Source organism: Puntigrus tetrazona, unplaced genomic scaffold (genome assembly GCF_018831695.1).
Source record: "Puntigrus tetrazona isolate hp1 unplaced genomic scaffold, ASM1883169v1 S000001181, whole genome shotgun sequence".
NCBI lineage: Eukaryota > Metazoa > Chordata > Actinopteri > Cypriniformes > Cyprinidae > Puntigrus > Puntigrus tetrazona.
In genome coordinates, this window is record NW_025048767.1 from 131,073 (window position 1) to 154,671 (window position 23,599).

At 38.2% G+C, this 23,599-nt stretch overlaps 1 protein-coding gene across 4 annotated transcripts in view; it reads right to left on the bottom strand.

The window, feature by feature from the left end:
* Positions 1-383: 383 nt before the first annotated feature.
* Positions 384-23,599, bottom strand: part of sgcd (sarcoglycan, delta (dystrophin-associated glycoprotein)) — a 226,783-nt gene continuing 203,567 nt past the window's right edge. For all 4 annotated transcript variants that reach the window (XM_043234619.1, XM_043234621.1, XM_043234620.1 and 1 more), the window contains exons 6-8: positions 22,851-22,923; positions 10,610-10,733; positions 384-2,855 (exon numbers count right to left, since the gene is read on the bottom strand). In XM_043234619.1, coding sequence (XP_043090554.1) covers positions 2,682-2,855; positions 10,610-10,733; positions 22,851-22,923 — 371 coding nt within the window. In that variant the 3' untranslated portion in view covers positions 384-2,681. The remainder of the gene's footprint in view (positions 2,856-10,609; positions 10,734-22,850; positions 22,924-23,599) is intronic.

A 23,599-nucleotide genomic window follows, 5' to 3' on the forward strand; every position in this document is an offset into this window, starting at 1 on the left:
GGCATTTAGTTATACAATGTTAGCTGTTCATGTAATCCAAAATCACAATTTATTTACACATACGTATACATTGTGGAGACTTGTCCAGTATAGCTGTCACACAATAAAAGCTAGGTTATGCTGAGGTGTAGTTTTATTATCAAAAAATATATGAAACATTGTGCTCCATATACAAAATTGTACATACACATTTTTCAGAATCGTTCAATGTCTGTGTTAAGCAACATCGGGAGAAAAGAAGAAACTAAATGCACTCTCTCTCTCTCTCTCTCTCTCTCTCTCTATATATATATATATATATATATATATATATATATATATATATATATATATATATATATATATATATATATATATATATTTTTTTTTTTTTTTTTGGGGTAACACTCTATTTTGATAGTCCACTTTAGACATTTTACTAACAGTAAGTAACTGCAACTATGTATAAGCTAGCAGTCATTCGATTATTAGTAGACTGTCAATTTAATATTTTCTAAGACCTTTCTACTTTGATGGCTCCTCAACATTCAACAGAACCTTTGTAAGTATATGTCACCTTATTCTACTAACCATTTTGAGTTAGTAGACATGCAGTTACAAAGTTACTTATAGTCAGTCAAATGTCTAAAGTGACCTATCAAAATAAAGTGTACACAATTTTCTGTAGATGAAACCTTTATTTTGCACAAAAATTCATTGAACGTGATATGAGCACATTAAACAATATAATTATCTGTCCTAAAGTCCTGCTTTTAGTTGATTTATTCAATAAAGGGGAAAACATCTCTTTACTATTACCTCAAAAAAAAAATCAACACTGGGCTGTCTTGTATGTCATTGGTTTCTGTCTTTTAGAATCATGCAAAGATTCATTACAAAAGCTCTCACACACACACACACACACACACACACACCACATCAAGTTTCTCCTGAAAAATCAAAAGAGAATGAATATGATTAAGCCCTTCTGTGATGCTGTGTTATTACCTACAGACTTTTTTCTCCTTTCACTACCTATAACATTTAGCATGTTAATAGGATGTCAGCAGTTCCTAGGGGCTTTAACTTTCAAACAATGAGCACAGATTTCACTCCTCATTGCTTCAGATTTAGTTGTCAAGTGGCTATGGATATATAATATTATATATATAAAATCCATTTTATTACTAGATTCAGTGTTTTATAGGGTCACTTGAGATCTACAAAGAGAAATAAAACAAAATAATACATATACACAAATTCCTGGGTGAGTTATTTTAAATTGTAATAATATTTCTTTATCGTGTTTTACTGTATTTGTGATCAAATAAATGCAGCCTTGCTGAGACTTTCAAAAACATTAGAAAATGTTACAGACCTCATTTTTTGAACATTAGTGCATATATGTATAAAAACAATCTTGGGAACTGTGATTGTTCCCAAGATTGAAGAAGTATGAATGCATAATGCCTATATTTTCAACAGATTCTTTTTATACGACAGAATGACAGCTTTACTTTGAATGTCTCTACTTTGTTTAGCACATTTTAGTGTTCAATTGTACAGTAAGAAGGAAGTTCATACATCAGAGTGTTTCTCCCAATTTCAACTTTTCTTCATTGTCTGCCAAGCCAACAAAAAACTTTAAAACTTCACTTGAAACAAAATCTGAATAATTCTGAATATTTTCCCACACATATTGAAGCAGAAATCAGTACATAATGTGTGATTTTGGTGTCACTGGTTTCTCAAAAAGGAAAAAAAGAAAAAAGGCAATTAAGCTGCAAAAATGTAGTTTGTTTGTGGGAGCAAAAGGCAAGTAACTTAAATGCAAGTATCCTTGTGTAAATTAAAGTGAGTGGGGTGTGCTTCTTGCCACGAGTGCATTGAATTAAGGCACAGGCGCTGTTCTTCTTTTTTGAACAGAGTGGGTGTATGGGTTTTATCCCAGTGTAAGCACAGTTTGGGTATAGGTGATCACCGTCTTGGGAAGCATCCCAGATGGAGAGTTGTAGATGTAAAATGTGAGCAATAACACAATTTAATGTAAAACTTTATTTTGGTAGTCCACTTTAGACATTCTACTAACAGTAAGTAACTTTGCAAATACATTTCAACTAGCAGTCATTAAAGTATTATTAGAGTGTCTGCTTAAAACTTCTCATTATTCTGATGGGTCCACAACATATTGACTACATACTGTAGTTGCAAATTAATGAGAGTTGACATGTAGTTAAAAAGGTACTTATAGTAAGTGGAAAGTGGACTATCAAAATAAAGTGTAACCCAAGTTAGTGTTACAAGTAGACACAAAAAAAACTGAAGAAAACTGTTATATTATTTATGTGGCATACACAAGATTAAGCACCCATGGTACTTAAAATACAAACAATTTAATAATAACAATAATTTATATGTTTAATTATTCTGATTGGACTCTGGTAAAAGTGATCAATGCATTGGAATGACAACTGTCACAATATGTCGAATGGTTTTCTGGTGATCACCTTAAAAGTTTCTTGTTCAAACATTGTTTTACAAAGTATTTTCATGAATCTTGAGGAAATCCTTTGCAGTTCTTGTCAACATTGGCTTCTTCAGGAAAAGAACAAGTCCTCTGTATGTGTTGTAATTGTGTGTGTGTGTGTGTGTGTGTGTGTGTGTGTGTGTGTGTGTGTGTGTGGAAGGGATTCTGTGAGTATCTAGAGGCATAAGTTGCTGCTGATCTGGCAAGTGGAGCCAATTCCTGCTTGTGATAAGAAGAGTTTTCCATTGGGACAGACACACACCTCAAAGACAGTCTGTCTAGTTCCAGAGGGGGAGGCTTTTCCCTCTGGCAGACGTAGGAGCTTGATTTTCCTGGCATCCAAGCTGATCTTAAGAGAAAAGGGAGAAGGATTTTACTTAATTCTTTCATATCATAGAATTTGCTGATCTTTCATAACATCCCTTCAATTAATTTATTCCATTTTCTATTTAAATATACTGTATGTTAAACCTTAAACAATCACACTGTATAAAAGTGTGAGTGTAATTTATATAAACATTTACTGCAGAATCAAAGTAAAATAATAGTTTGGGACCTTAAAAACTACATTTTCTGTAAATTAAATTAAGAAAAAAATGAGGAGGAAAAACTAATTAATACATTATATTATTTATGAGAATGATTTTTAGTTGTAAAATAGTAAAAAAAAATAAAACTAATTAGTAATAAAATTGTTCTCACTACAAATAAAGATGTAGGACTAAATTAATTTAAGTAATAAGAGGTCTAAACAAACACATACACACAAGGGCATTTCCATAATGGTGAATTTGAGGGTTGAGAGAAGACAAACTCTAGTTGTATAATTCTGACTCCCTGTGGTTGAGATGTTTATTCATAGAAATGCTTGTCTATGAGTGAAAAGGAGGAAAATTCAGTTTTTACAGGCATTGCATGGGTTTCAGAAGAGTCCTTACTGCATGTCACATACTTTTCACGTACTTTAATAAAACTGTCTTATCAGTCCTTTAGGATGCACTTTCAGGGGAATGTTGAGTGAGAGGGTTTACTGGATTATTCATTAAATACATAATGAATAAATGGGTATTAAATTAATTGGAATGCTACATATATCTCTTTCACATATCACCTCTTTCAAGCATTGTTGTCTCCTGTAGATAATGAATGATGAACAATAAGCAGGAAAGTCAGACACACATCTGGCACACAAGACTTGAAGCCTCTGGCTGTAGGTGCTTGCAAGAGGGGTTGTGGATGCTGTCAGGTGATGTGCTTTGGTTATATGTAGGAGGAGCAAGGTCCGGGTCCTCAAGCTTGTGCTGCAGGTGTTGAGGCAATGTTACCTGTCATATTGAAGTGAATTGGTCAGGTCAATTGTTTTAGGTATTGTTAACCCATAGGCTATTCGTGGTACCTGCGGTTTGGAAACGCTGAGTTGGAGCCTCACTTATGAGAGAGCAGGTGGTTCCAGGGGTCACAGGGAATGGTTACAGACATTTTGTAGTGCAAAAAGAGTTTCAGACTGACCTGATGGTGATGGTGACAGGGGGCTTTTAGTCCTCTGTTCCAATTGAACATCATCAGAAGACTGATGTTTGTGGTGTTGCTTTGCTCTTGTGGCTGCTGGCCTGAGTTGTGTTGGTAGAGGTTTTGGTGTTGGGCAGTAGGGTGTTGACTGAGGACTACAGGATGCTCCTTAATTGGAGGGGTCTGACGCTGTATTAGGTAAGGAGTCAGAAGTATGTCCTTCTCAGCATTTCTCAGTTGAGTTCTGTTCAAGGAACTTTAAAGTTACAGTAACTCAAAAGTACAGTAGGTGTGTCCAGCTGTCCTTGTGCAGCTTCCGTTTGGCACATGTGGACAGCCGGTGTTTGCGGGATCCTTTTCCATGACTCCTCCCAGTGGTTGGTCTGGTACCATAGCTGTTGCCATGGTAACAGTTATGTGCTAGTCTTTTGTTGCTCTATCCTGCTTGTTCAACAGATGTCTGAGCCTTTTGAAGTATTTTGATTCTGTCTTGAGTGTCAGTCTCTTGTGGGATTTGTTGAGTAAGGTTGTTTTTACCATCTGTTTCAGATCTGCTAAGTGTAAATTCAGTAAGATTGTTATTCACCTTGGCGCTAATGATGTTCGCCAATCAGAGATCATTAAAAACTTCGCCAGAGAACTTCGCCAGTCAGAGATCATTAAAAATCATAATAAAGAGGTGTGTCAGTCACTGTAATATGCTCTGGCCCCTCCCTACTTACTGGGGTGATGAGATACACAGCAGACTGCTGGGTCTCAATGGCTGGATGTTTAAGTGGTGCCTGCAGAATAACATAGGTTTCATGGACAATTGGATGAGTTTCTGGGGCAGACCTGACCTGTTAAAAAGAGATGGTCTTCATCCCTCCTGGTTTGGTAGCGCTCTTCTCTCTAGAAATATGGCATATAGTCTTCGTACAGACAGACCGGCTAAACCGACCATGAGCTAGCCGCCTAACATCACAGTAGGCAGTTAATTCTGAACACATAGATATTCTTTCACCAAGATATCACACTACAGAGACTGTTCCACAAATTAGAAAATGCAGAAAACATCCAAACCACATTAAATACAACAATTTAGCTGATGTTCAACAAATAAAAAAGAAACACAGAGAAGCAAATAAATCGTGGCTTACTAAATATCAGATCCCTTTCTGTGAAAGCACTTTACATAAATGATTTGATCAATGATTAGAATCTAGATTTACTTTCTTTGACAGCAAACCTGGCTATAACCAAATTAATACATAACTTTAAATGAGTCTACTATCCCAGATTACTGTTATAAACATGAGCCACATCCAAAAAGCAGAGGTGTCACTACAATTTATAACAATATTGTTCTCAGAAGGCAGGCTTTAAAGCAGGCTTCAAAACTGAAGTCATGGTGTTGCTCATAACATTATTTAGAGAAACACAAGCTGGTGATAAATCCCCTGTCATGTTTTTACTAGCTACTGTATACATGCCACCAGGGCACCACACAGACTTTATTTTAATATCCATGTTGATAATGAAAAATATGCATTGGGATCAGCATTCTGAGACATTCTGAACTCTATTGGGGTAAGACAACACGTATCAGGACCTACTCATTTTTAAAATCATACTTTAGATTTAACACTGTCACATGGAATTGATGTTAATGGTGTTGAAATTCTGCAGCAAAATGATGATATTTCAGAGTAGTATCTAGTCTTGTCTACTCCATATTCTCTGTTCATGGTTGTATCTCATTATTAATGTTTCATATTAGTCTGTTTCTTCCATATTCTGTTTCTCAGTTTATATCCAGATCAGATGGTGGATCAGCACCAAGAGATGACCTTCATCAGGAGACCAGAACATGTAGTTGAGCTCCATAGAGGGATCACCGAAATCAGATGCACACACATTGTAAGTCCTTTGCGCAGTCTGGCATGCTTTTAAAATTAAGTGCTGGGCGTCGAACTTTCTCAGTTCTATCACAGATGGGGTTTTGGTTCCTTGCCATTGTTATCTCTGGCTTGCTTAGTTGGGGACACTTAATTTGTAGCGATTATCGTTGATTTGATTACAGAGACCATCTCTGCATTTATTACAAAAAATTAAATGTTAATCTGGTCATTATATATCACCATCACTCTATTCTCCTATTTCATACTGGTCAGTTCTTTGACGCAATCTGTATTGTTAAAAGCGTTATATAAGTAAAAGTGATTGACTTCATTGATCTATGAGGTGGGCTATGGTTATGATTACATTGGTTGGCCCAGCATGGTTGTAACTTGATTCATGTGTTGCTGGTCCTCTTCCTTCATTGTCCAGTTGCATTTGGCTTTCGTGCTGCAGGCTGACAGCATCCCAGGGCTGTTCTGGGCAGATTTCTCACAATGGCTAATCAGTCCTATATTCAGAGTTCATAGCTAAAGGTTAAATGGTTCAGCTTTGGATATGATACAGATTGGTGTTTCAGGCATAGCTTGTAAGGCCTTAAAAAATGCACTGGACAAAATTATTGGCACCCTAAACTTAATATTTGGTAGCACCCCATCTGGAAAAAGTAACTTTCTGTAAACATGAATAAGTTTTTTACACCTCTCTACTGGAATGTTGGACAACTCTTTTGCAAACTGCTCCAAGTAATTCAGATTTGAAGGATGCCTCCTCCCAACTGCTGCTCTCTCCACAGGTGTTCTATGGATTCAGATCTGGCCATTTCAGAACTCTCCAATGAGAGTTTTGTTTCTGAGTACATTTCTGAGTGCTTTGTCAAGTGTTTCAGATCACTGTCCTGCTGGATCACTGTCCTGACACTGTGTTAAACCCCAAAATTGTTTGGTAATCATATGATTTTATGGTACTGTTCATACAGTCAAGCTATCCAGTGCCAAAAGCATCAAAAGAAACCCCAAAACATTTGAACCTTTGGACTGTGTTGTTTTCTTTGTAGGCATTATTTTCCTTTTCTGGAAACATCCATACCATAACATCCCTTTTTAATTGAGATAATGCTGACACTGCTGTACACTTAATCTGGGTACTTTATCCACCATTCAAAGAGTCCTTTGTTGTAATTTTTCATTATTTTGCTCCTCCGTCCATGTCCAGGGAGGTTAACTACATTGCCATGAGCTTTAAACCTCTAGGTTAAATTGCGCACAGTGGACACAGAAACATCAAGATCTCTGAAGATGAACTTGTAGGCTTGAGATTTTCCATGTTTGTCCACATTTTTTTCTCTCAAATTCTTTTTTTGTGTTGTTGCAGTACAAACAAAAACAGTAAGAAAGTGAATACCAAAAAATTTGCAATTGGAACAATTTTCTGAGAGAAGTGTTGAAAGTGCCAATATTTTTGGCCATGTCTGTATACGCTATCTGGAGTTGGCTTCTCCTGTGACAAATTATTGTCATGGAAATCAGTGCACAACACGGGAGCTTGTGGAAATGCCACACCTCTGGGCTCGAGGTGATCCAGAGTAAATAGAATCTATCTTGGTGGTTCATTCTGGTCCAAGACTGCAGATGAAAGTCAATGTCTCATTTGTGGGCATGGATGTCATGGTCTTCTGGTGTGAATGCAGGGATGTTTTTGGCTATTCAGTTGAGATCTTTAGGCTACGCCTCATGTGCTATTTCAGGGCTTACCTGAATTAATCCTTTTTCTTCTGCAGCAGAAAAGGTTTTCAAGAAGTTAACTTGTGAGGTGTCAAGCAGAGAGCTTTGGCTCCTCCCCTTGTATCTGTGTACAGGGATGAGGGAGTTTGTACTTATGGCTGTGATGTGCAGCAGGTTGTTTTTTTCTTTAATCCATGAACAGATGGTAGGACTGTTTCAGTTCCTTCTGAATCACGTCAGGCTCCTCTTTAATGTTGAAGAATTCAATTCAAAATCAGGGTTTAGACTTCAGTTCCCACTGCATGCAGATGGCCTTCTGGAGCCTTAAGTGTCGGGACACACCAAGATGACGGTAAGGCTTTTTTTGGTGTGTTCCTCTCACCGTCTCTTGTCGGGCACAGTTTGCCCAATTCATCAGGGCTGCAAGGACCCTAGTGAGCTTTCTAAAACAGATACAAGGAGCAGATCCTGTTAGTGGTGCTCTACTGTCCCACCTGGATTTGATGCACCTTGTTATAGCCCCTCCTTGGCTGATTCCTCTGAAGAAGGATCCTCTGACTCTTATGCTTTAAAGTGGAATCTGTTTATTGAGTGGTCTTCCTTTTACCAAAACAACCCCGAAGATGCCCAATGAGAGTTGTCGTTCTTGCAGCAGGGCTTGGAGCAAAGGCTGTCTCTCTGTACCATCAAAATTTATGGGGCTGTGATTGCTGCCAACCAGAATAAGGGAGGTTGGTAGGAAAGTTGCTATTGCTCATAGCACTACAGCAGTGCTCATTTGAGCATTTGTAGGCAGTAAAGGTACATTTTCATTCAATAAAAACTCTGCTCTTGCTTGCATTGGCCTCAATCAAGAGGGTAGGGGACCTGCATGCATTTTCAGTTGGCAAATCGTGGCTAGAATTTCAGGTAATCCTGAGGCCCTGGCCCATCTATGTGCCATAGGTTTCCACTGTTGCCTTCAAGTGGTGAGCCTGCAAAAGCTCCCCTGAGCTTTCCTCAGGGGAGGCAGACCCCGTCCTAACTTTCTTTGTCCTGTTCAAACCATTCAAGCTATGTAGACCGGACACAAGGTCAGCAGAAGGAGAATGCTGTCTTTAAGCAGATGATGGCCCATTGGATAGTCGATGCCATCACTCTGGCTTATCAAGCAAAGACTGTGCACTGCCCACTCAGGATGCAACACACTCTACTAGAAGTGTTCAGGCATTTTACCTTTCAGCTAAATGCATTTGATTATTGAATTCAGAGAAGTCATTTTCTAGCTCAGTTTAGATACATTGGTCTCTCTAAGTGAGATCCCAATTCGTTGGTCATCATCCAGCGTGATGTCTGTGTTCCCTCCATTAGGGCACGAGGGTTAAATACGTAAACAAGACACTGTTCTTTGTGTGACAGAGTCCTCTCTCCTATGCAAATAAGTGTCTGGGTGTAAAATGAGGCCTGCAAGACCTGTCAGCTGCAGTAGAACTGCAGGCTGAAATCCAAAGGTGAGGATGCAGAGATTGCTGAGAGAAATTACTGATGAAGGACATTTCTATGACTGTGAATTTCAGGGTTGAGTGAGGACAAACTCCAGTGGTTTTAGTCTGACTTATTTTGGTAGAGAGCAGATTTCTCAGGCTGGGGAGGCCGCATACTGCTCTAAATGTAGGGGCCTGCATGGCATGCCTATGTTGGCTCAGGCTCTCCATTAGTTGCTCCACACAAGCAGCAATCAGAAAATTTAGAAGAAGAGAGGTGGCACATCTCCTCACATCTTTTTGAGCAATCATTAACTGAGCCCTTTAGGCTGCTCTTTCAGAGAAAGGGTCCTTAGACCTTTACAGTTTGCTTGCTGAGTGATGGGGTTTGCTGGATTATTCAATAAATATAATGAATGACACGTCTGATTAATCCAAACGCTACACTTATGCAGTGATAATTTTTACATCCAGGTTTATTCTCCTCTTTTACCATTTAGAACTCTTAAACTGTAGTTCCAAAAATACCAGAATTGTCATTTCATTGAACAAAATATCTCATCTCACAAGGTGTTTGTCTACAGTCCAGTCCTCTAAACTCAAACCAATTGTAGCAGTTTCATTGACAAGCACACCAGTGAATCTCTATTAGGCATACTTTTAGCCCCTTCCCCAAGCTAAACCTGTCTCATTTTCACTTTCTATTTTTCATGGGACCCCTGAGAAAGCATGTATTACCAAGACTTGAGAGAGGAGCTAGTCAAAGTATAAAAAGGTAAGAGGAGTCATTACTGACAGCCTCAAGGACGCATTCTCGTCTAATGACCTGGAACACTTTTTAAGCAGGGGTCTTCCCCAGACATCTACTACCAAGCAATTCTGAGGGAGTTTTTTTTCCTCTGATGCACAAAACCTCTAGTGTAACTGAGGCAGGACTGTCAAGGGGGCCTCAAGCCAGTGGAGGTGTCTGTTTCTACTGGTAAAAAAGGAGTGACAAATGGAAATGCTGAGTGGTACTGGAGTGGAATATGCAACAGATGGGAGAAAGTCAAGAAAGCATAACATGAAACTAAACAAGAGCTGATTCAAGCCTGGTCCTTTGTCCTCACTGAGGCTCGTTAACTATCAATTTGCAAGTCAAGTGGCAAAACCCAGTAGTAGCTATTATACATTTTTTAACAGTGATGTCCTCCATCACTCTTAAAAAAAAATGCTACATTGGTTCCAATACTTTTTTGGCAGGGATAACTGTAACACTTTGGTTCTTTAAAATATTTTTCTTTGCTTTAATATGTCAGCATATATTAGCTGTGCTAATTACATTTTTACAATTTTTTCTTTTTACAATTGCATCTTAATTATGCTGAACCTAATTAAAATAGAACATGAGGAGGAAACATGGATGTGAAAGGCACATTTGTTTTGATGACAACAAATGACAGATGGAAGTGTCACAATTCAGAGTACATTAACTACAGTATCAGACCCACTGGCAGTAACAGCATCAGAACAGAATAAAGGACAGTTACCTCTCCGTCTTTTGACTCCAGGCGTAAATCGCTTCTACAAGTTGCTTGGAAATCACCTGCGTCAGCTTCTATTTTCACTCCTTTAGGCGCTTCCATGTATAGTGAACGTGTAGGAGACTCCAGCCTGAGCAGAAGACATTTACATTTAGACATATAGCAGATGCTTTTATCTAAAGCGACTTACAAATGAGGACAATGGAAGCAATTTAAATCAATAATGATCAATGCAAAGATATGTAAGTGCTATAATAAGGGCAGTACTATATACAGTGGTATGCAAATATTTGGGCAGCCCTTGCAGAATCTGAGAAAATAACTAATATTATTATTGTTATTATTATAACAATAATAATAGTAATACTAAAAATCTGTTTATGCTGCTGTCAAGAAAAAGAAAATGAACTAGGACTGGCTTGTAAGAATAGGAAAAGCAGAAACAAGGAAAAAGCTGATTATAAATAAATCATGACTGCACATCAGTAAAAATCGTAGGGGATATGCACTCGGTATGAAACGCGACAAAAAAAGAAAGAAGCATTAGTACGTCCTTATGCACCTGCACAAAGTTCATCTAATGATTTAGTAGTCTCCATTTAATGTGGGATGAAATGGAGACTACTAAATCAAAAATGATGATTTTTTTTAGTCAGAACTGTTGTTTACGTTTGTTAAAACATTATCCATTCATGTTATATGTATCTACTATGTTTACCCTGTTTTGTGATTCATTTATACACACATTAACTATTTTTATTCTTGTCTCTCATCAGAATATATACAGTACATTCTTGAGTTTTCTTAAATTCAGAGGATTCATTCAGCAGCACTAATTTGCGTAATTTATTTCTTGTTTACTTTGAAATAACTGAAATAGTGTTTCACCGAGGCATAATGTTAGCCTATATATAATCAAAAATTAAATATAAATCCAGTCTTATACAATGAACTATAGAAACACTTTATAATTTTTCCTCCTTTTTCTTTTTTATTCAGCAGTTAAAAAAGATGGGTGTTCTCTGTATGTTTCATGAATATGTGGACCGCTGGAACAGCTGATCTCTGTTGCTGGTGTAAGGAGGTGAATCAAAACCTGTAAATGCAATAAGACTAATCTGAGAAGGGATATCCAAAGGAACAAAAGGACTTCAAAAGGAGAGTAAACAACACCACCTCCCCCTGTTGTGTTTATGACACCCTCTTCACCTCTGCTCTTCCTGCTTCCCCTCCTTCTGCCCAAAGGACTTGGCTTAAAGTTCATTAGGAATAAGGCATTATATGTCATGTGTCTTATGAACCTATTGTTCTTCACTCTCATGTTTGGTCTCATTTGAAAGGTCTCAGTGCGATTGGTAAATTGATCTCAATTTCACAGTAATCACTTGTATTATGGAAAAGATTAAGAACTTGGTAGAACTGTGTTCTGCTGAGAAGGGGGTGTGTCCTCCTTTTGGGTCAGATTGGAGTCAGATAAAATTATGTATAAGGTCAGTACTATAATTGGAAAACCAAAAGATTAATAAATATTAGTGATTTTTAATGAGACACAAAGAAAAGACCGAACACGCATTGATCTTCCACCAGGGCCTCTGGATTCCATTCTGCAGGAAAAGGGGGAGCCTTACACTGGCTGACAATAAAATGATCTCTCTGGACGTACCCCATGGAGTTGTGTAAATAAGTGAACAATTGTGGAGAAACATCAGAAAACTCTCTAAAACATTATTTGTTGTTTTTTCCTTTTATTTTCTCTTGAAAATTCAGAACCTTGCCCTATCCAATGATAATCTTGTTGTGCTGGATTCTACAGACTTGGACAAAATTGTTGGTACCCTTTGGTCAATGAAAGAAAAACTCACAATGGTCACAGAAATAACTTTAATCTGACAAAAGTAATAATAAATAAAATTCTATAAATGTTAACCAATGAAAGTCAGACATTGTTGTTCAACCATGCTTCAACACTCATGAAACAGACCTGGACAAAAATGATGGTACCCCTAACTTAATATTTTGTTGCACAACCTTTTGAGGCAATCACTGCAATCAAACGCTTCCTGTAACTGTCAATGAGACTTCTGCACCTCTCAGCAGGTATTTTGGCCCACTCCTCATGAGCAAACTGCTCCAGTTGTGTCCGTTTGAAGGGTGCCTTTTCCAGACTGCATGTTTCAGCTCCTTCCAAAGATGCTCAATAGGATTGAGGTCAGGGCTCATAGAAACTTTACAATAGTCCAATTTTTTTCCTCTTAGCCATTCTTGGGTGTTTTTAGCGGTGTGTTTTGGGTCATTGTCCTGTTGCAAGACCCATGACCTGCGACTGAGACCAAGCTTTCTGACACTGGCTAGTACATTTCTCTCTAGAATTCCTTGATAGTCTTGAGATTTCATTGTACCCTGCACAGATTCAAGACACCCTGTGCCAGACGCGCAGCAAAGCAGCCCCAGAACATAACAGAGCCTCCTCCATGTTTCACAGTAGGGACAGTGTTCTTTTCTTGATATTTCATTTTTTCGTCTGTGAACATACAGCTGATGTGCCTTGGCAAAAACTTCGATTTTTGTCTCATCTGTCCACAGGACATTCTCCCAGAAGCTTTGTGGCTTGTCAACATGTAGTTTGGCATATTCCAGTCATTTCAACAATGGTGTCCTCCTTGGTCATGTAGTCCACTTTGAAAAACGACATGTGCGATCTGACACTGATGTTCCTTGAGCATATTTTGATCTCTCTTAGAATATTTATTAGAATATTCATCAATTTTCCTCCTGCGGCCACTATCAAAGAAAAAAATAATTCTTCAAGGAGTATGTTTATGTTTGCAACATGCTTGTCTATAATTTTCTTTCTGATCTCTTGAGACAACTTGAGGATCCTTCAACAAAAACACAGTGATTACCTGAAGCCATTATATAGAATGGCTGATTACAAGGTTTAGACACCTGTGATGCTAATTAGTAGACACACCTTGAATTAACATGTCCCTTTACCACATTATTTTCAGTGTTTTCTAGGGGTACCATCATTTTTCCATGCCTGTTTCGTGTGAGTTTATTTTTTTAAATAATTTTTTGAAGCATGGTTGAAAAACAATGTCTGACTTTCATTGGTTAACATTTATAGAATTTTTATGTATTATTACTTTTGTCAGATAACAGTTATTTCTGTGACCATTGTGACTTTTTCTTTCATTGACCGAAAGGTATCAACAATTTTGTCCAGGTCTGTATATGTTAAATGAGTCTGTGCATTTTGCAAATGAGTGCATTCTGAATTTTGTACACACACACACACACACACACACACACACGCACACACACACACACACAGATACAGATACATCAAAAAAAAATATATTTTAATATAGTGAAAGTTTTCTTTTTTTATAACTTATTTCAAAAAGTGAAACTTATATGTTGTAGACTAATTAAATGTAAAGTAAAACATTTCAAAAAGTTTACAGCTGAAAATCCAGTATAGGATATTTATAGAATATTTATTAGAATATTTCATACTATCAAAGAAAAAAAATAATTCTTCAAAGTATGTTTATGTTTGCACTTAATACTTGGTTGAGGATCCTTCAACACAAACGTGAAGCTTTGAATCTTTTACTTTACATGTAATGTATTTAGAACTCTCGCATACCAAAGTTTTACTTTTTAAAAAATTGTTAACTTACCCCCTCTTTTATTTGAGAGAAATATTAGAACAGAAGAAGTTAGCACAACCTGCATGTCTTTTACTCGGCTGAGGAAATACAACATTAGGCTGTGTTAACATTTGGCGTCTTTTCTGACAACAAAAAATTGCTTTATTAGAAAAATAAAACTGTGCTGCAGAAATGTCAAGGAAGTGTAAAAAGTTGGCTCTTGCATTGGCTTTTGAAACTAGCGTAGATAAAATGTAGATTCACAACGATGTTTCTTGTGCTCCGAGACTAGTATGGTCAGTTTATCTATCAGCAGCTTCTCCATTTTTTTCTTGCTGTTATGGAAACAACTGATCTAACTACTCGTGTGGTAATTGGTTAACTGTCAAAAGAGTGCTTGACGTAAGGCTTTTTTTTTACAATTTGAACTTGAAAAGACACTCTGAGTGGCAGAAAAGTAGTTCATGGACAAGCTGTGCAAAATCATGTTCATAATCAAGCAATTATTAATATGTATTTTTGACAATTTAATACTAATTTTAATACGTATGACAGAGAAAATGTCTGCTTCCATGTCCTGGAATGTGCGTGCTTCCACTTTCTGCACAAACTTGGATATACCATCATAATCTCACATTGATTAGTGTTGCAGCGTTTGACACTATTCATCACAACATTCTTTTAAATAGACTAGAAAACTATGTTGGCATTAGCATGGTTCAAATCGTATTTATCTGACCACCATCAGTTTGTAGCAGTAAGTCATGAGGTATCGTATTGTTCACAAGTGAAATATGGAGTACCTCAAGGCTCAGTACTAGGGCCATTACATTTCACATTGTTACCTCGGGGAGATATTATCAGGAGACATGGTGTTAGCATTTATTGCTATGCTGATGATACAAAAACATATCCAAATTACGACCAATGCTCTCAACATCAATTGAAGAAACATTAATTCACGCATTTATGACCTGGTGGTTATGAGTGGTACTGGCAGAAAGGCAAATACTTCAAATACTACCTGTGTGGCACACAATAAGAACAGATCATACGGCACTCCAATGGCTGATGTCCTTTAAGGAGCCTGAAGGTCAAGTGGCCCAGTGGCTCGAAGAACTAGTCCTACAAGTTTACAGTAGTGCATAGAGCTGGGTCTAGCCATACCAATGCTGATGCCTTGTTGCATCACGCTTGTGAATTGTCATATTAATCCTTATAGCAATTAGCAAGTATTTCCGTTTGTCATGCATCTGGCAAAATGCTTTTGTTGAGTAATACATTTACCCCTTGAAAGTTAAGGCAAATATAGCGTCCCTGTTATTTGAGCAGTGGTTTCCCTTTGAACTTGGCAAAAAGATAATCTATTTACATGGTCAATTTTTCAATTATTATTTGGTAAAGTTAGCGAATGTTTACACTCACCGGCCACTTTATTGGGTACACCTCTTTAATTGCTTGTTAACTCAAATTTTTAATTAGCATATCACATGGCAGCAACACAATGCACTGTGTTCTCTGAACATCTGAACCCACAACACGTCGAACCTTGAGGCGGATGGGCTACAGCAGGACCACACCGGGTGCCACTTCTGTCAGCTAAGAACAGGTCACTCCGAGTCACGTCGGATGACCAACGAATTGGGATCTCGCTTTGAGAGACCAATCTACTTCGAATGTATCTAAACGAGCCAATTGAAGATTGGCATGCGCTAATCGCATCCAGCTGCCGCTGATCACAGCGCGGGTATAAATAAGCAGCGGGTGCAGCGCATATTCAGCTTTTCGCTTCGGAGCCGAGTGTGCCTGTTCTGCTCCAAAGACGATCTACGAGTGTTGGAGTACGCGTTTCAGCGGAGGTCGTTTTCCTGCGTCGAGTGGATTGCCACAATCAGGCTGCACTACCCCCCTATTTGTGTGCAAAACGGCTATCCCCTGTTGCCTCAGCACTAAAAGAGCATTTGCGGGTGCGTCTTTTTAAAGACGACGTTACGTCTGGCAAACTCGACGCGACTTGGTAGATAGCGTGGGTCTTGCTTCAGACGACATACACCCGTGTGTTTCTGGATGCGGTTGTTACCTGGTGTTAGGTGATGGTCACAATCGTTGCCTCGTGTGCCTGGGATTAGCATGCTGAGGTGGCGGTTGTGGATGAATCATTTCCTTGCGGGGAGGTGGTCATCTCGGAGGAGGCAGACCCAGCCCTGATGCTGCTTGTCCCGTCCAAGCACTAAGATGCTACGTTGACCGGACACAAAGCTTCAGGACCTCAGTCCAGCTCTCGTTTGTCACAGAGGCCGGCAGAAGGGTAGTGTCGTCTCCAAGCAGAGGATGGCTCACTGGATAGTGGACGCCATTACCCTGGCCTGCCAAGCACAGGGTATGCCCTGCCCCCCTCAGGTTGCGATGAAGGTTCTCGATGAATCTGTGAGAACCGGTGAGGGCTGGGAGCCATGTAAAGTACCCCAAGAGGACTTTATGTATGTATTTCCACGGCATAGCCTTAGAGCCCCGTGTTTCCCCGGCAGACCTTCTGCCTGTCTAAGAGGGTTCAATCACCTCCAATTTTCCATATGCAAACTGAAATACTGTCCATATACGTATTCGTTCCAAGACCTCCTACGGGAAGGCTGGACTTCTGCACGTCCCTGTTCACTAGAACGTGGGACGTTTCCCAGTGTTCCAGTCTTACGAATGGGTAGTGTTTACAAAAGTAGCTGGCTTCTTGTGGTCGAGCCCCGGTCTACGCCGATAGACTGAGGGGGCTTGTGGGCTCCCACAGGACACTGGAAGAGGCACCGTCCATGGCGTTCATGGTAGGGATCCCAATTCGTCGGTCATCCGACGTGACTCGGAGTGACCGACTGAAAGGGAACGTCTCGGTTACGTATGTAACCCTTGTTGCCTGAAGAAGGGAACGGAGGCGTCACGTCCCGTCGCCACAGTGCTGCACCTCTGCTTAAGGGGCCGGGTCACTAACTCGGCTCCTCAGCGAAAACCTGAATATGCGCTGCACCCGCTGCTTATTTATACCAGCGCTGTGATCAGCGGCAGCTGGATGTGATTAGCACATGCCAATCTTCAATTGGCTCGTTTAGATACACTCGAAGTAGATTGGTCTCTCGAAGCGAGATCCCAATTCGTCGGTAATCCGACGTGACGTCTCCGTTCTTTTCTTCAGGGAACGAGGGTTACATACGTAACCAAGACGTTACAATTCGCACAGGCTCACCAAAATTGGACAATAGAAAATTTAGAAGAGGACAAACAAAAATGTTGTCTGCTCTGATGAGTCTCGATTTCTGCTGCGACATTTGGATGGTAGGGTCAGAATTTGGCGTCAACAACATGAAAGCATGGATCCATCCTGCCTTGTATCAACGGTTCAGGCTGCTGGTGGTGGTGAAATGGTGTGGGGGATATTTTCTTGGCACATTTTGGGCCCAATAGTACCAATTGAGCATTGTGTCAACGCCACAGCCTGAGTATTGTTGCGGACCATGTCCATCCCTTTATGACAATAGTGTACCCATCTTCTGATGGCTACATCCAGCAGGATAACACACCATGTCATAAAGCGCGAATCATCTCAGACTGCTTTCTTGAACATGACAATGAGTTTACTGTACTCAAATGGCCTCCACAGTCACCAGATCTCACTCCAATAAAGCACCTTTGGAATGTGGTGGAAAGGGAGATTCGCATCACTGATGTGCAGCCAACAAATCTGCAGCAACTGCGTGATACTTTTCCCCCTGTACTTTAAAGACTTGCACACTCAACTATTTGCAAAATGGAGCTTTGTGCTTGTGTATTCTACCACTCATTCGGCACAAATCCAAATATTTCATATTTTTATATTTGCTATCTAACATATCTAAATGCTAACCTATTATTTATTATATCAAATAAAAGTTTTGTTCTTCTGTTGCATTTTAACGGTGACACAGAGGTGGTGTGCTGATGTTTGCTTCACTGTATTTTATTTTGATGAAATACCAACTGAGTTGTCAAGTTAGCAATACTGGAACTAATGTGCGTGTGTGTGTGCCTACTGATGTGATCACTTCAGCTGTCTCCTTACCAGCAGAATCACCTTCAAATACTTTTGTCTTAATAATAATGCCTAACCATATAAAGGTCTAGTTTGATACATTGTGCTTTTATAAAACAATAAATGGATGTTGCTTTCTGCCACTTGAGTTTCCTTTCTTTGAATTAATTAAGCATATCACAAAATTAAATTTGAAACTGAGCATATAGGCTATGTTACCTGTCACACAGTTTTTTCCCAATTGTTAATATGTTAACTAAATCAAATATATTTCAATAATTTAATCCTTGTATGTATATGTACTGCAGATTATATATAACATTATAATGTAATATAATATTTGTATTTTCACATCTAGGTACTGTCAAAATAAATGAAAAGAAACCGAGCATAGTATTTGTTGTTTTTTTCCCTGTTGTACTGAAATCATATCAAACTTTTTATATATATAAAACACACAAGCTCATATAACCAATAAATTAAAACATCACTTGGGGAGAACAGTGTCAATTCTTTGCTGTCTGAATAATTTAAAGTCACTGTTTTTTGCTAACTTAACCAAATGCTTTTAAGGGTTAAAAAACAAAAACATCCTAACATGTCTTGCTGGTCTTAGCTGGTCCCTCATCAATGTCAAGCTGGAAACTGTGCATGCTATGTCTGTGATCTGGATATTTAATTGATAGTTTATCATCATAAGATGATTTACTAAATGTTTGCCCTCAAATATTGATGAAGATATTATTAAGGTACTCAAATTAATTACATGACAGTGTAATTGGATAGATAGAGACGGTGAGAGAGAGAGAGAGAGAGAGAGAGAGAGAGAGAGAGAGACAATGGATAACAATGATTGTGTCTGTTTACTGTAGAAGACTTGGCTTATTCATACAATTCATACAAACTAACTGTAATAATGTCTTTATGTACTTTTGGAAGCTAAAATTTTTTGGCTGTGTGTACTCTCAATGGATGGATGAAAATAATGAGGGAACATCTTTATTTCTGTTTTTAAGATCAACAAAAGACCTTTGCAAAGACATTAGGGCAAGTAATTGACCTTTGCTTCATTGGTAAAGAATTGCCGTCAAATTACACTGAATCTCCAGACTTCTTCCAAACAATTTAAACACACCATAGTTTGTACAAGTATTTAGGCAGATTTGCCAAAGTGTCCTTAGAGTTCCACCTCATTTTGATTGACTATTTGCAAATATGTTGTCCATGTTTATCACAGAAGGTTTGATAAGCAGGAACACCTGTCTGTACTCTCAGAACCTGATTTTACCAAGTGTGACTTTTCTGGATCAACACTTTTTTTTACCCTGGAACAATGTTGTGATTAACCAATCAGATCTGAAGAACCAGTTTATAGTTTTTGTGAGGTTTAGGCTTATACTCAGAATTCAATGCTTGCACATGAATGTCATTAATCTGTCATTTTAAGAGATTACCTTAAATCCCTTTTAAATTAGGTTAGGTTTAAGTGTAGGGATATGGTCAAGACTACATTTATGAATTAAAATGTTCTTCCAATGTTAACAAAATATGTAAATAACACATCTAACTCAAAATCAGGAGGTGCGTTTGTGCTGATGCCTTTACTTTGCTTGCTCCATCAGCAGAACAGATAGAACCGGGTCATTAATGAGTTTGTGTGTGTTCACACACGCTATTCTCCCCACAGGCCATTTATTGCTAATTATTTCCTGCTAAAGGTATATTCCCTGCCATATCTGACCCAGCTGCCAATGCTCTACCATTCTGCTTGGGGTATTGGCATTGCGCTTCATGTGTTTGTTGTAGTTAATGAGAATCTACTTTAATTAGATTTTGATGAGCATCCAGGCATTGATCAGGACAGGAAAGCATGCCTGTACTAGAGAAGGAGGTACCAGCTAATTGCACATCAATCTTCTTTTGTCTATACATATACAAAATTGCTTGAATCAAGCCCTGGTTATAACCATTATTAGGTTCACCATGGTTAAAATTTACTTTGCAGTGCCAGCATTTTCTCCAAATAGGCCTCAGATACTACATACAGAGAAATTGTTTTGATATTTGAATTCTACAAAGGTAGAAAATAACACTTAAATTGGCTGTAATTGCTTACTTTTAGAGCAATCAGCAAGAGTGATTAAGACATGATATTAGAGCAGCTAGAGAAGGTTGGAATTTTACTATTGCTACAGTGGTATTGGTTTCCTTGCCATGACACTGACCAATAATACATGTGCAACAATGTATCTGATTATACTCTGCAAGCCTGCGATAATTGGGAACATTTGTCTGAAGTAGTGTGAACATCACAACTGTATTCCTTTTTAGAAAAAAATGGTGTTTGCGAGGATTTCCAATCAGGATTTAGACCGTACCATAGACTGCTCTCATTAGAGTTACTAATGACCTGCTTCTATCGTCTAATCATGGTTTTATCTCGTTATTAGTGCTATTAGATCTTAGGGCAGCATTCGATACTATCGATCACAACATTCTCTTGGATAGACTAGAAAACTATGTTGGCATTAGAGGAAGTGCCTTAGCATGGTTTAAATCATATCTATCTGACCGCTATCAGTTTGTAGCACTGAATGATGAGGTATCATATCGGTCAAAAGTGAAATACTGAGTTCCTCAAGGCTCAGAATCTATACATGTTACCTCTGGGAGATATTATCAGGAGTCATGGTGTTAGCTTTCACTGCTATGCTGATCACTACTCAGCTCTATATTTCAGCGCAGCCTGGTGATACACACCAAATTGAGAATCTAACAGAATGCATAGTCGATATAAAAAAATTGGATGATGAGTAACTTCTTAATGCTAAATTCTGAAAAAATGGAGGTGCTAATAATTGTACCTAAAAACCCCACATACAGTATAATAATCTAGAACACAGTCTAACACTTGATGGCTGCTCTGTTAATTCTTCATCATCAGTTAGGAACCTAGGTGTGCTCTTTGACAGCAATCTTTCTTTCTTTCAATCTTTTCTGTTTCTAGCATCTGTAAAACTGTGTTTTTACATCTTAAAAATATATCTAAATTACGACCTATGCTTTCAACCTCTAATGCAGAAATATTAATTCATGCGTTTATGACATCGAGGTTAGACTATTGTAATGCTTTATTGGGTGGTTGTTCTGCACGCTTGATAAAAAAACTTCAGCTAGTCCAAAACGCAGCAGCCAGAGTCCTTACTAGAACTAGGAAGTATGATCATATTAGCCCAGTTCTGTCAACACTGCACTGGTTCCCTATCAAACATCGGATAGATTTTAAAAACCTTTTTAATTACCTACAAAGCCCTGAATGGTTTAGCTCTTCAATACATGAGCGAGCTCTTATCACATTATAGTTCTGCATGTCCGCTGCGATCTCAAAACTCTGGCCATTTGATAATACCAAAAGATAGAATATCAAAATCAACTGTGGGCGGCAGATCCTTTTCCTATCTAGCACCTAAACTCTGGAACAATCTCCCTAACAGACACACTGCCAGTTTAAATCTAGATTAAAAACACATCTTTTTAACTTGGCCTACACATAACACACTAACACACTTTTTATTATTCAAATCCGTTAAAGGATTTTTACTTACTTAGATTTGCTGGAACCAGGAACACTACTCCTAAAATACAATGTACTTGTACTTGTGACATCATAAAAATGGCATCTGCGCTAATATTAGTTCTGTCTCTTTCTCAATCTGTTTTCACAGTTCGTATCCAGATTAGATGGTGGATCAGCACCCAGAGATTATGTTCATCAGAGACCAGAACACCTAGATGCGCCCCGTGGACAGATCACCAGATCCTGATGCACACACACACACACTAAGTCATTTACACTATCTGACACAGCTGCGTTTAAAATTGAACTGGGAGTTAAGTGCTGGGCGTCCGGTCAGAGGAGAACTGGCCCCAACTGAGTCTGGTTTCTCCCAAGGTTTTTTTTTTCTCCATTCTGTATGGATGGGGTTTTGTTTCCTTGCCGCTGTCGCCTCTGGCTTGCTTTGTTGGGGACACTTAACTTCTAGTGATTATCATCGAATTGATTACAGAGACCATCTCTGCATTTAATAACAAATTGTTCACTTTCGTAATTATACATCCCTGTCATTGTATTCTTCTATTTTAAACTGTACAGTGCTTTGATGCAACCTGTGTTTTTAAAAGCGCTATATAAATAAAAATGATTTAATGATTGATTGATTGATAACCTGGGGATAATTATCTTAATTATTAACACAAAATATTTAGATTTGTTTTCAGAGAAAATATAGACTTTTCTCTCTCTCTCTTTTTTTTGTTTACCAAATATCACAGATTTTTGTTCAGTTTTTAGTGTAATTGTAGTGTAGTTCTCAAAGGCACGATAGTCATGGTTACAGAAAGTGGTAGAGAGTGCCTGTCTAAAAACAATAAAACAACAAAAACAATTATGTAGTTCATAAAATGTAACATTTTTTGGAATATCTGAATCAGAATCCAGAATTTAACAATGGCATTATATACATCAAAACTATCTTACCGTAATTCTTTGAAGGGCTCAGCTCTCACATGTGGGGTCTCCACTGAGTTGCTGAACACTGCACCCTCAGCTCCTGCAAACACATTTCGACATGTACAGTCTCAATTATGTTCTGAATGAAGCAGGAAGTCTGCATGCAAAAATCAATGGACATAATCTGTGAAGCTTCAGTATTGATCCATACACTCTGACTGTGTTCCTGAGAAGGTGGCCTAAAGTTCAGTCACCAAAACCTTTTCACTAGGCTTTGTTGAAGCAACTGAAAACATTATGTCATGAGTTACAGCCTCAGTTCAGATCAACTTAGGCATAAAGATAGAGATGCTTCTTGTAATAATAATTATAATTATAATTATAAAGATTGTAAACTTTACCTTGAGCTCATTACAAGTGTGTTATTGTAGGAATATATAATATATATATATATATATATATATATATATATATATATATATATATATATATATATATATATATATATATATATACACTCCTGGCACTGCATTGTGCAAATAACAAACGGTCCTCATAGTAGCATGAAATTTTGTGTGTATTTAGAAGTCAATAACGCACACTTAGTCTTCTTTGGCCATGAATAGGAAAAATAGTAGTACAGGCAAATGAGTGGAAACACGAGGTACAGAAGTGTATGTACATGGTAGCAAATAAGAAACACTGCTATGCTTAACAGTTGTTTATGCTTGGTAATTGGTTTGTACATACAGACAAGTATGGGTAAGAATGGTCAC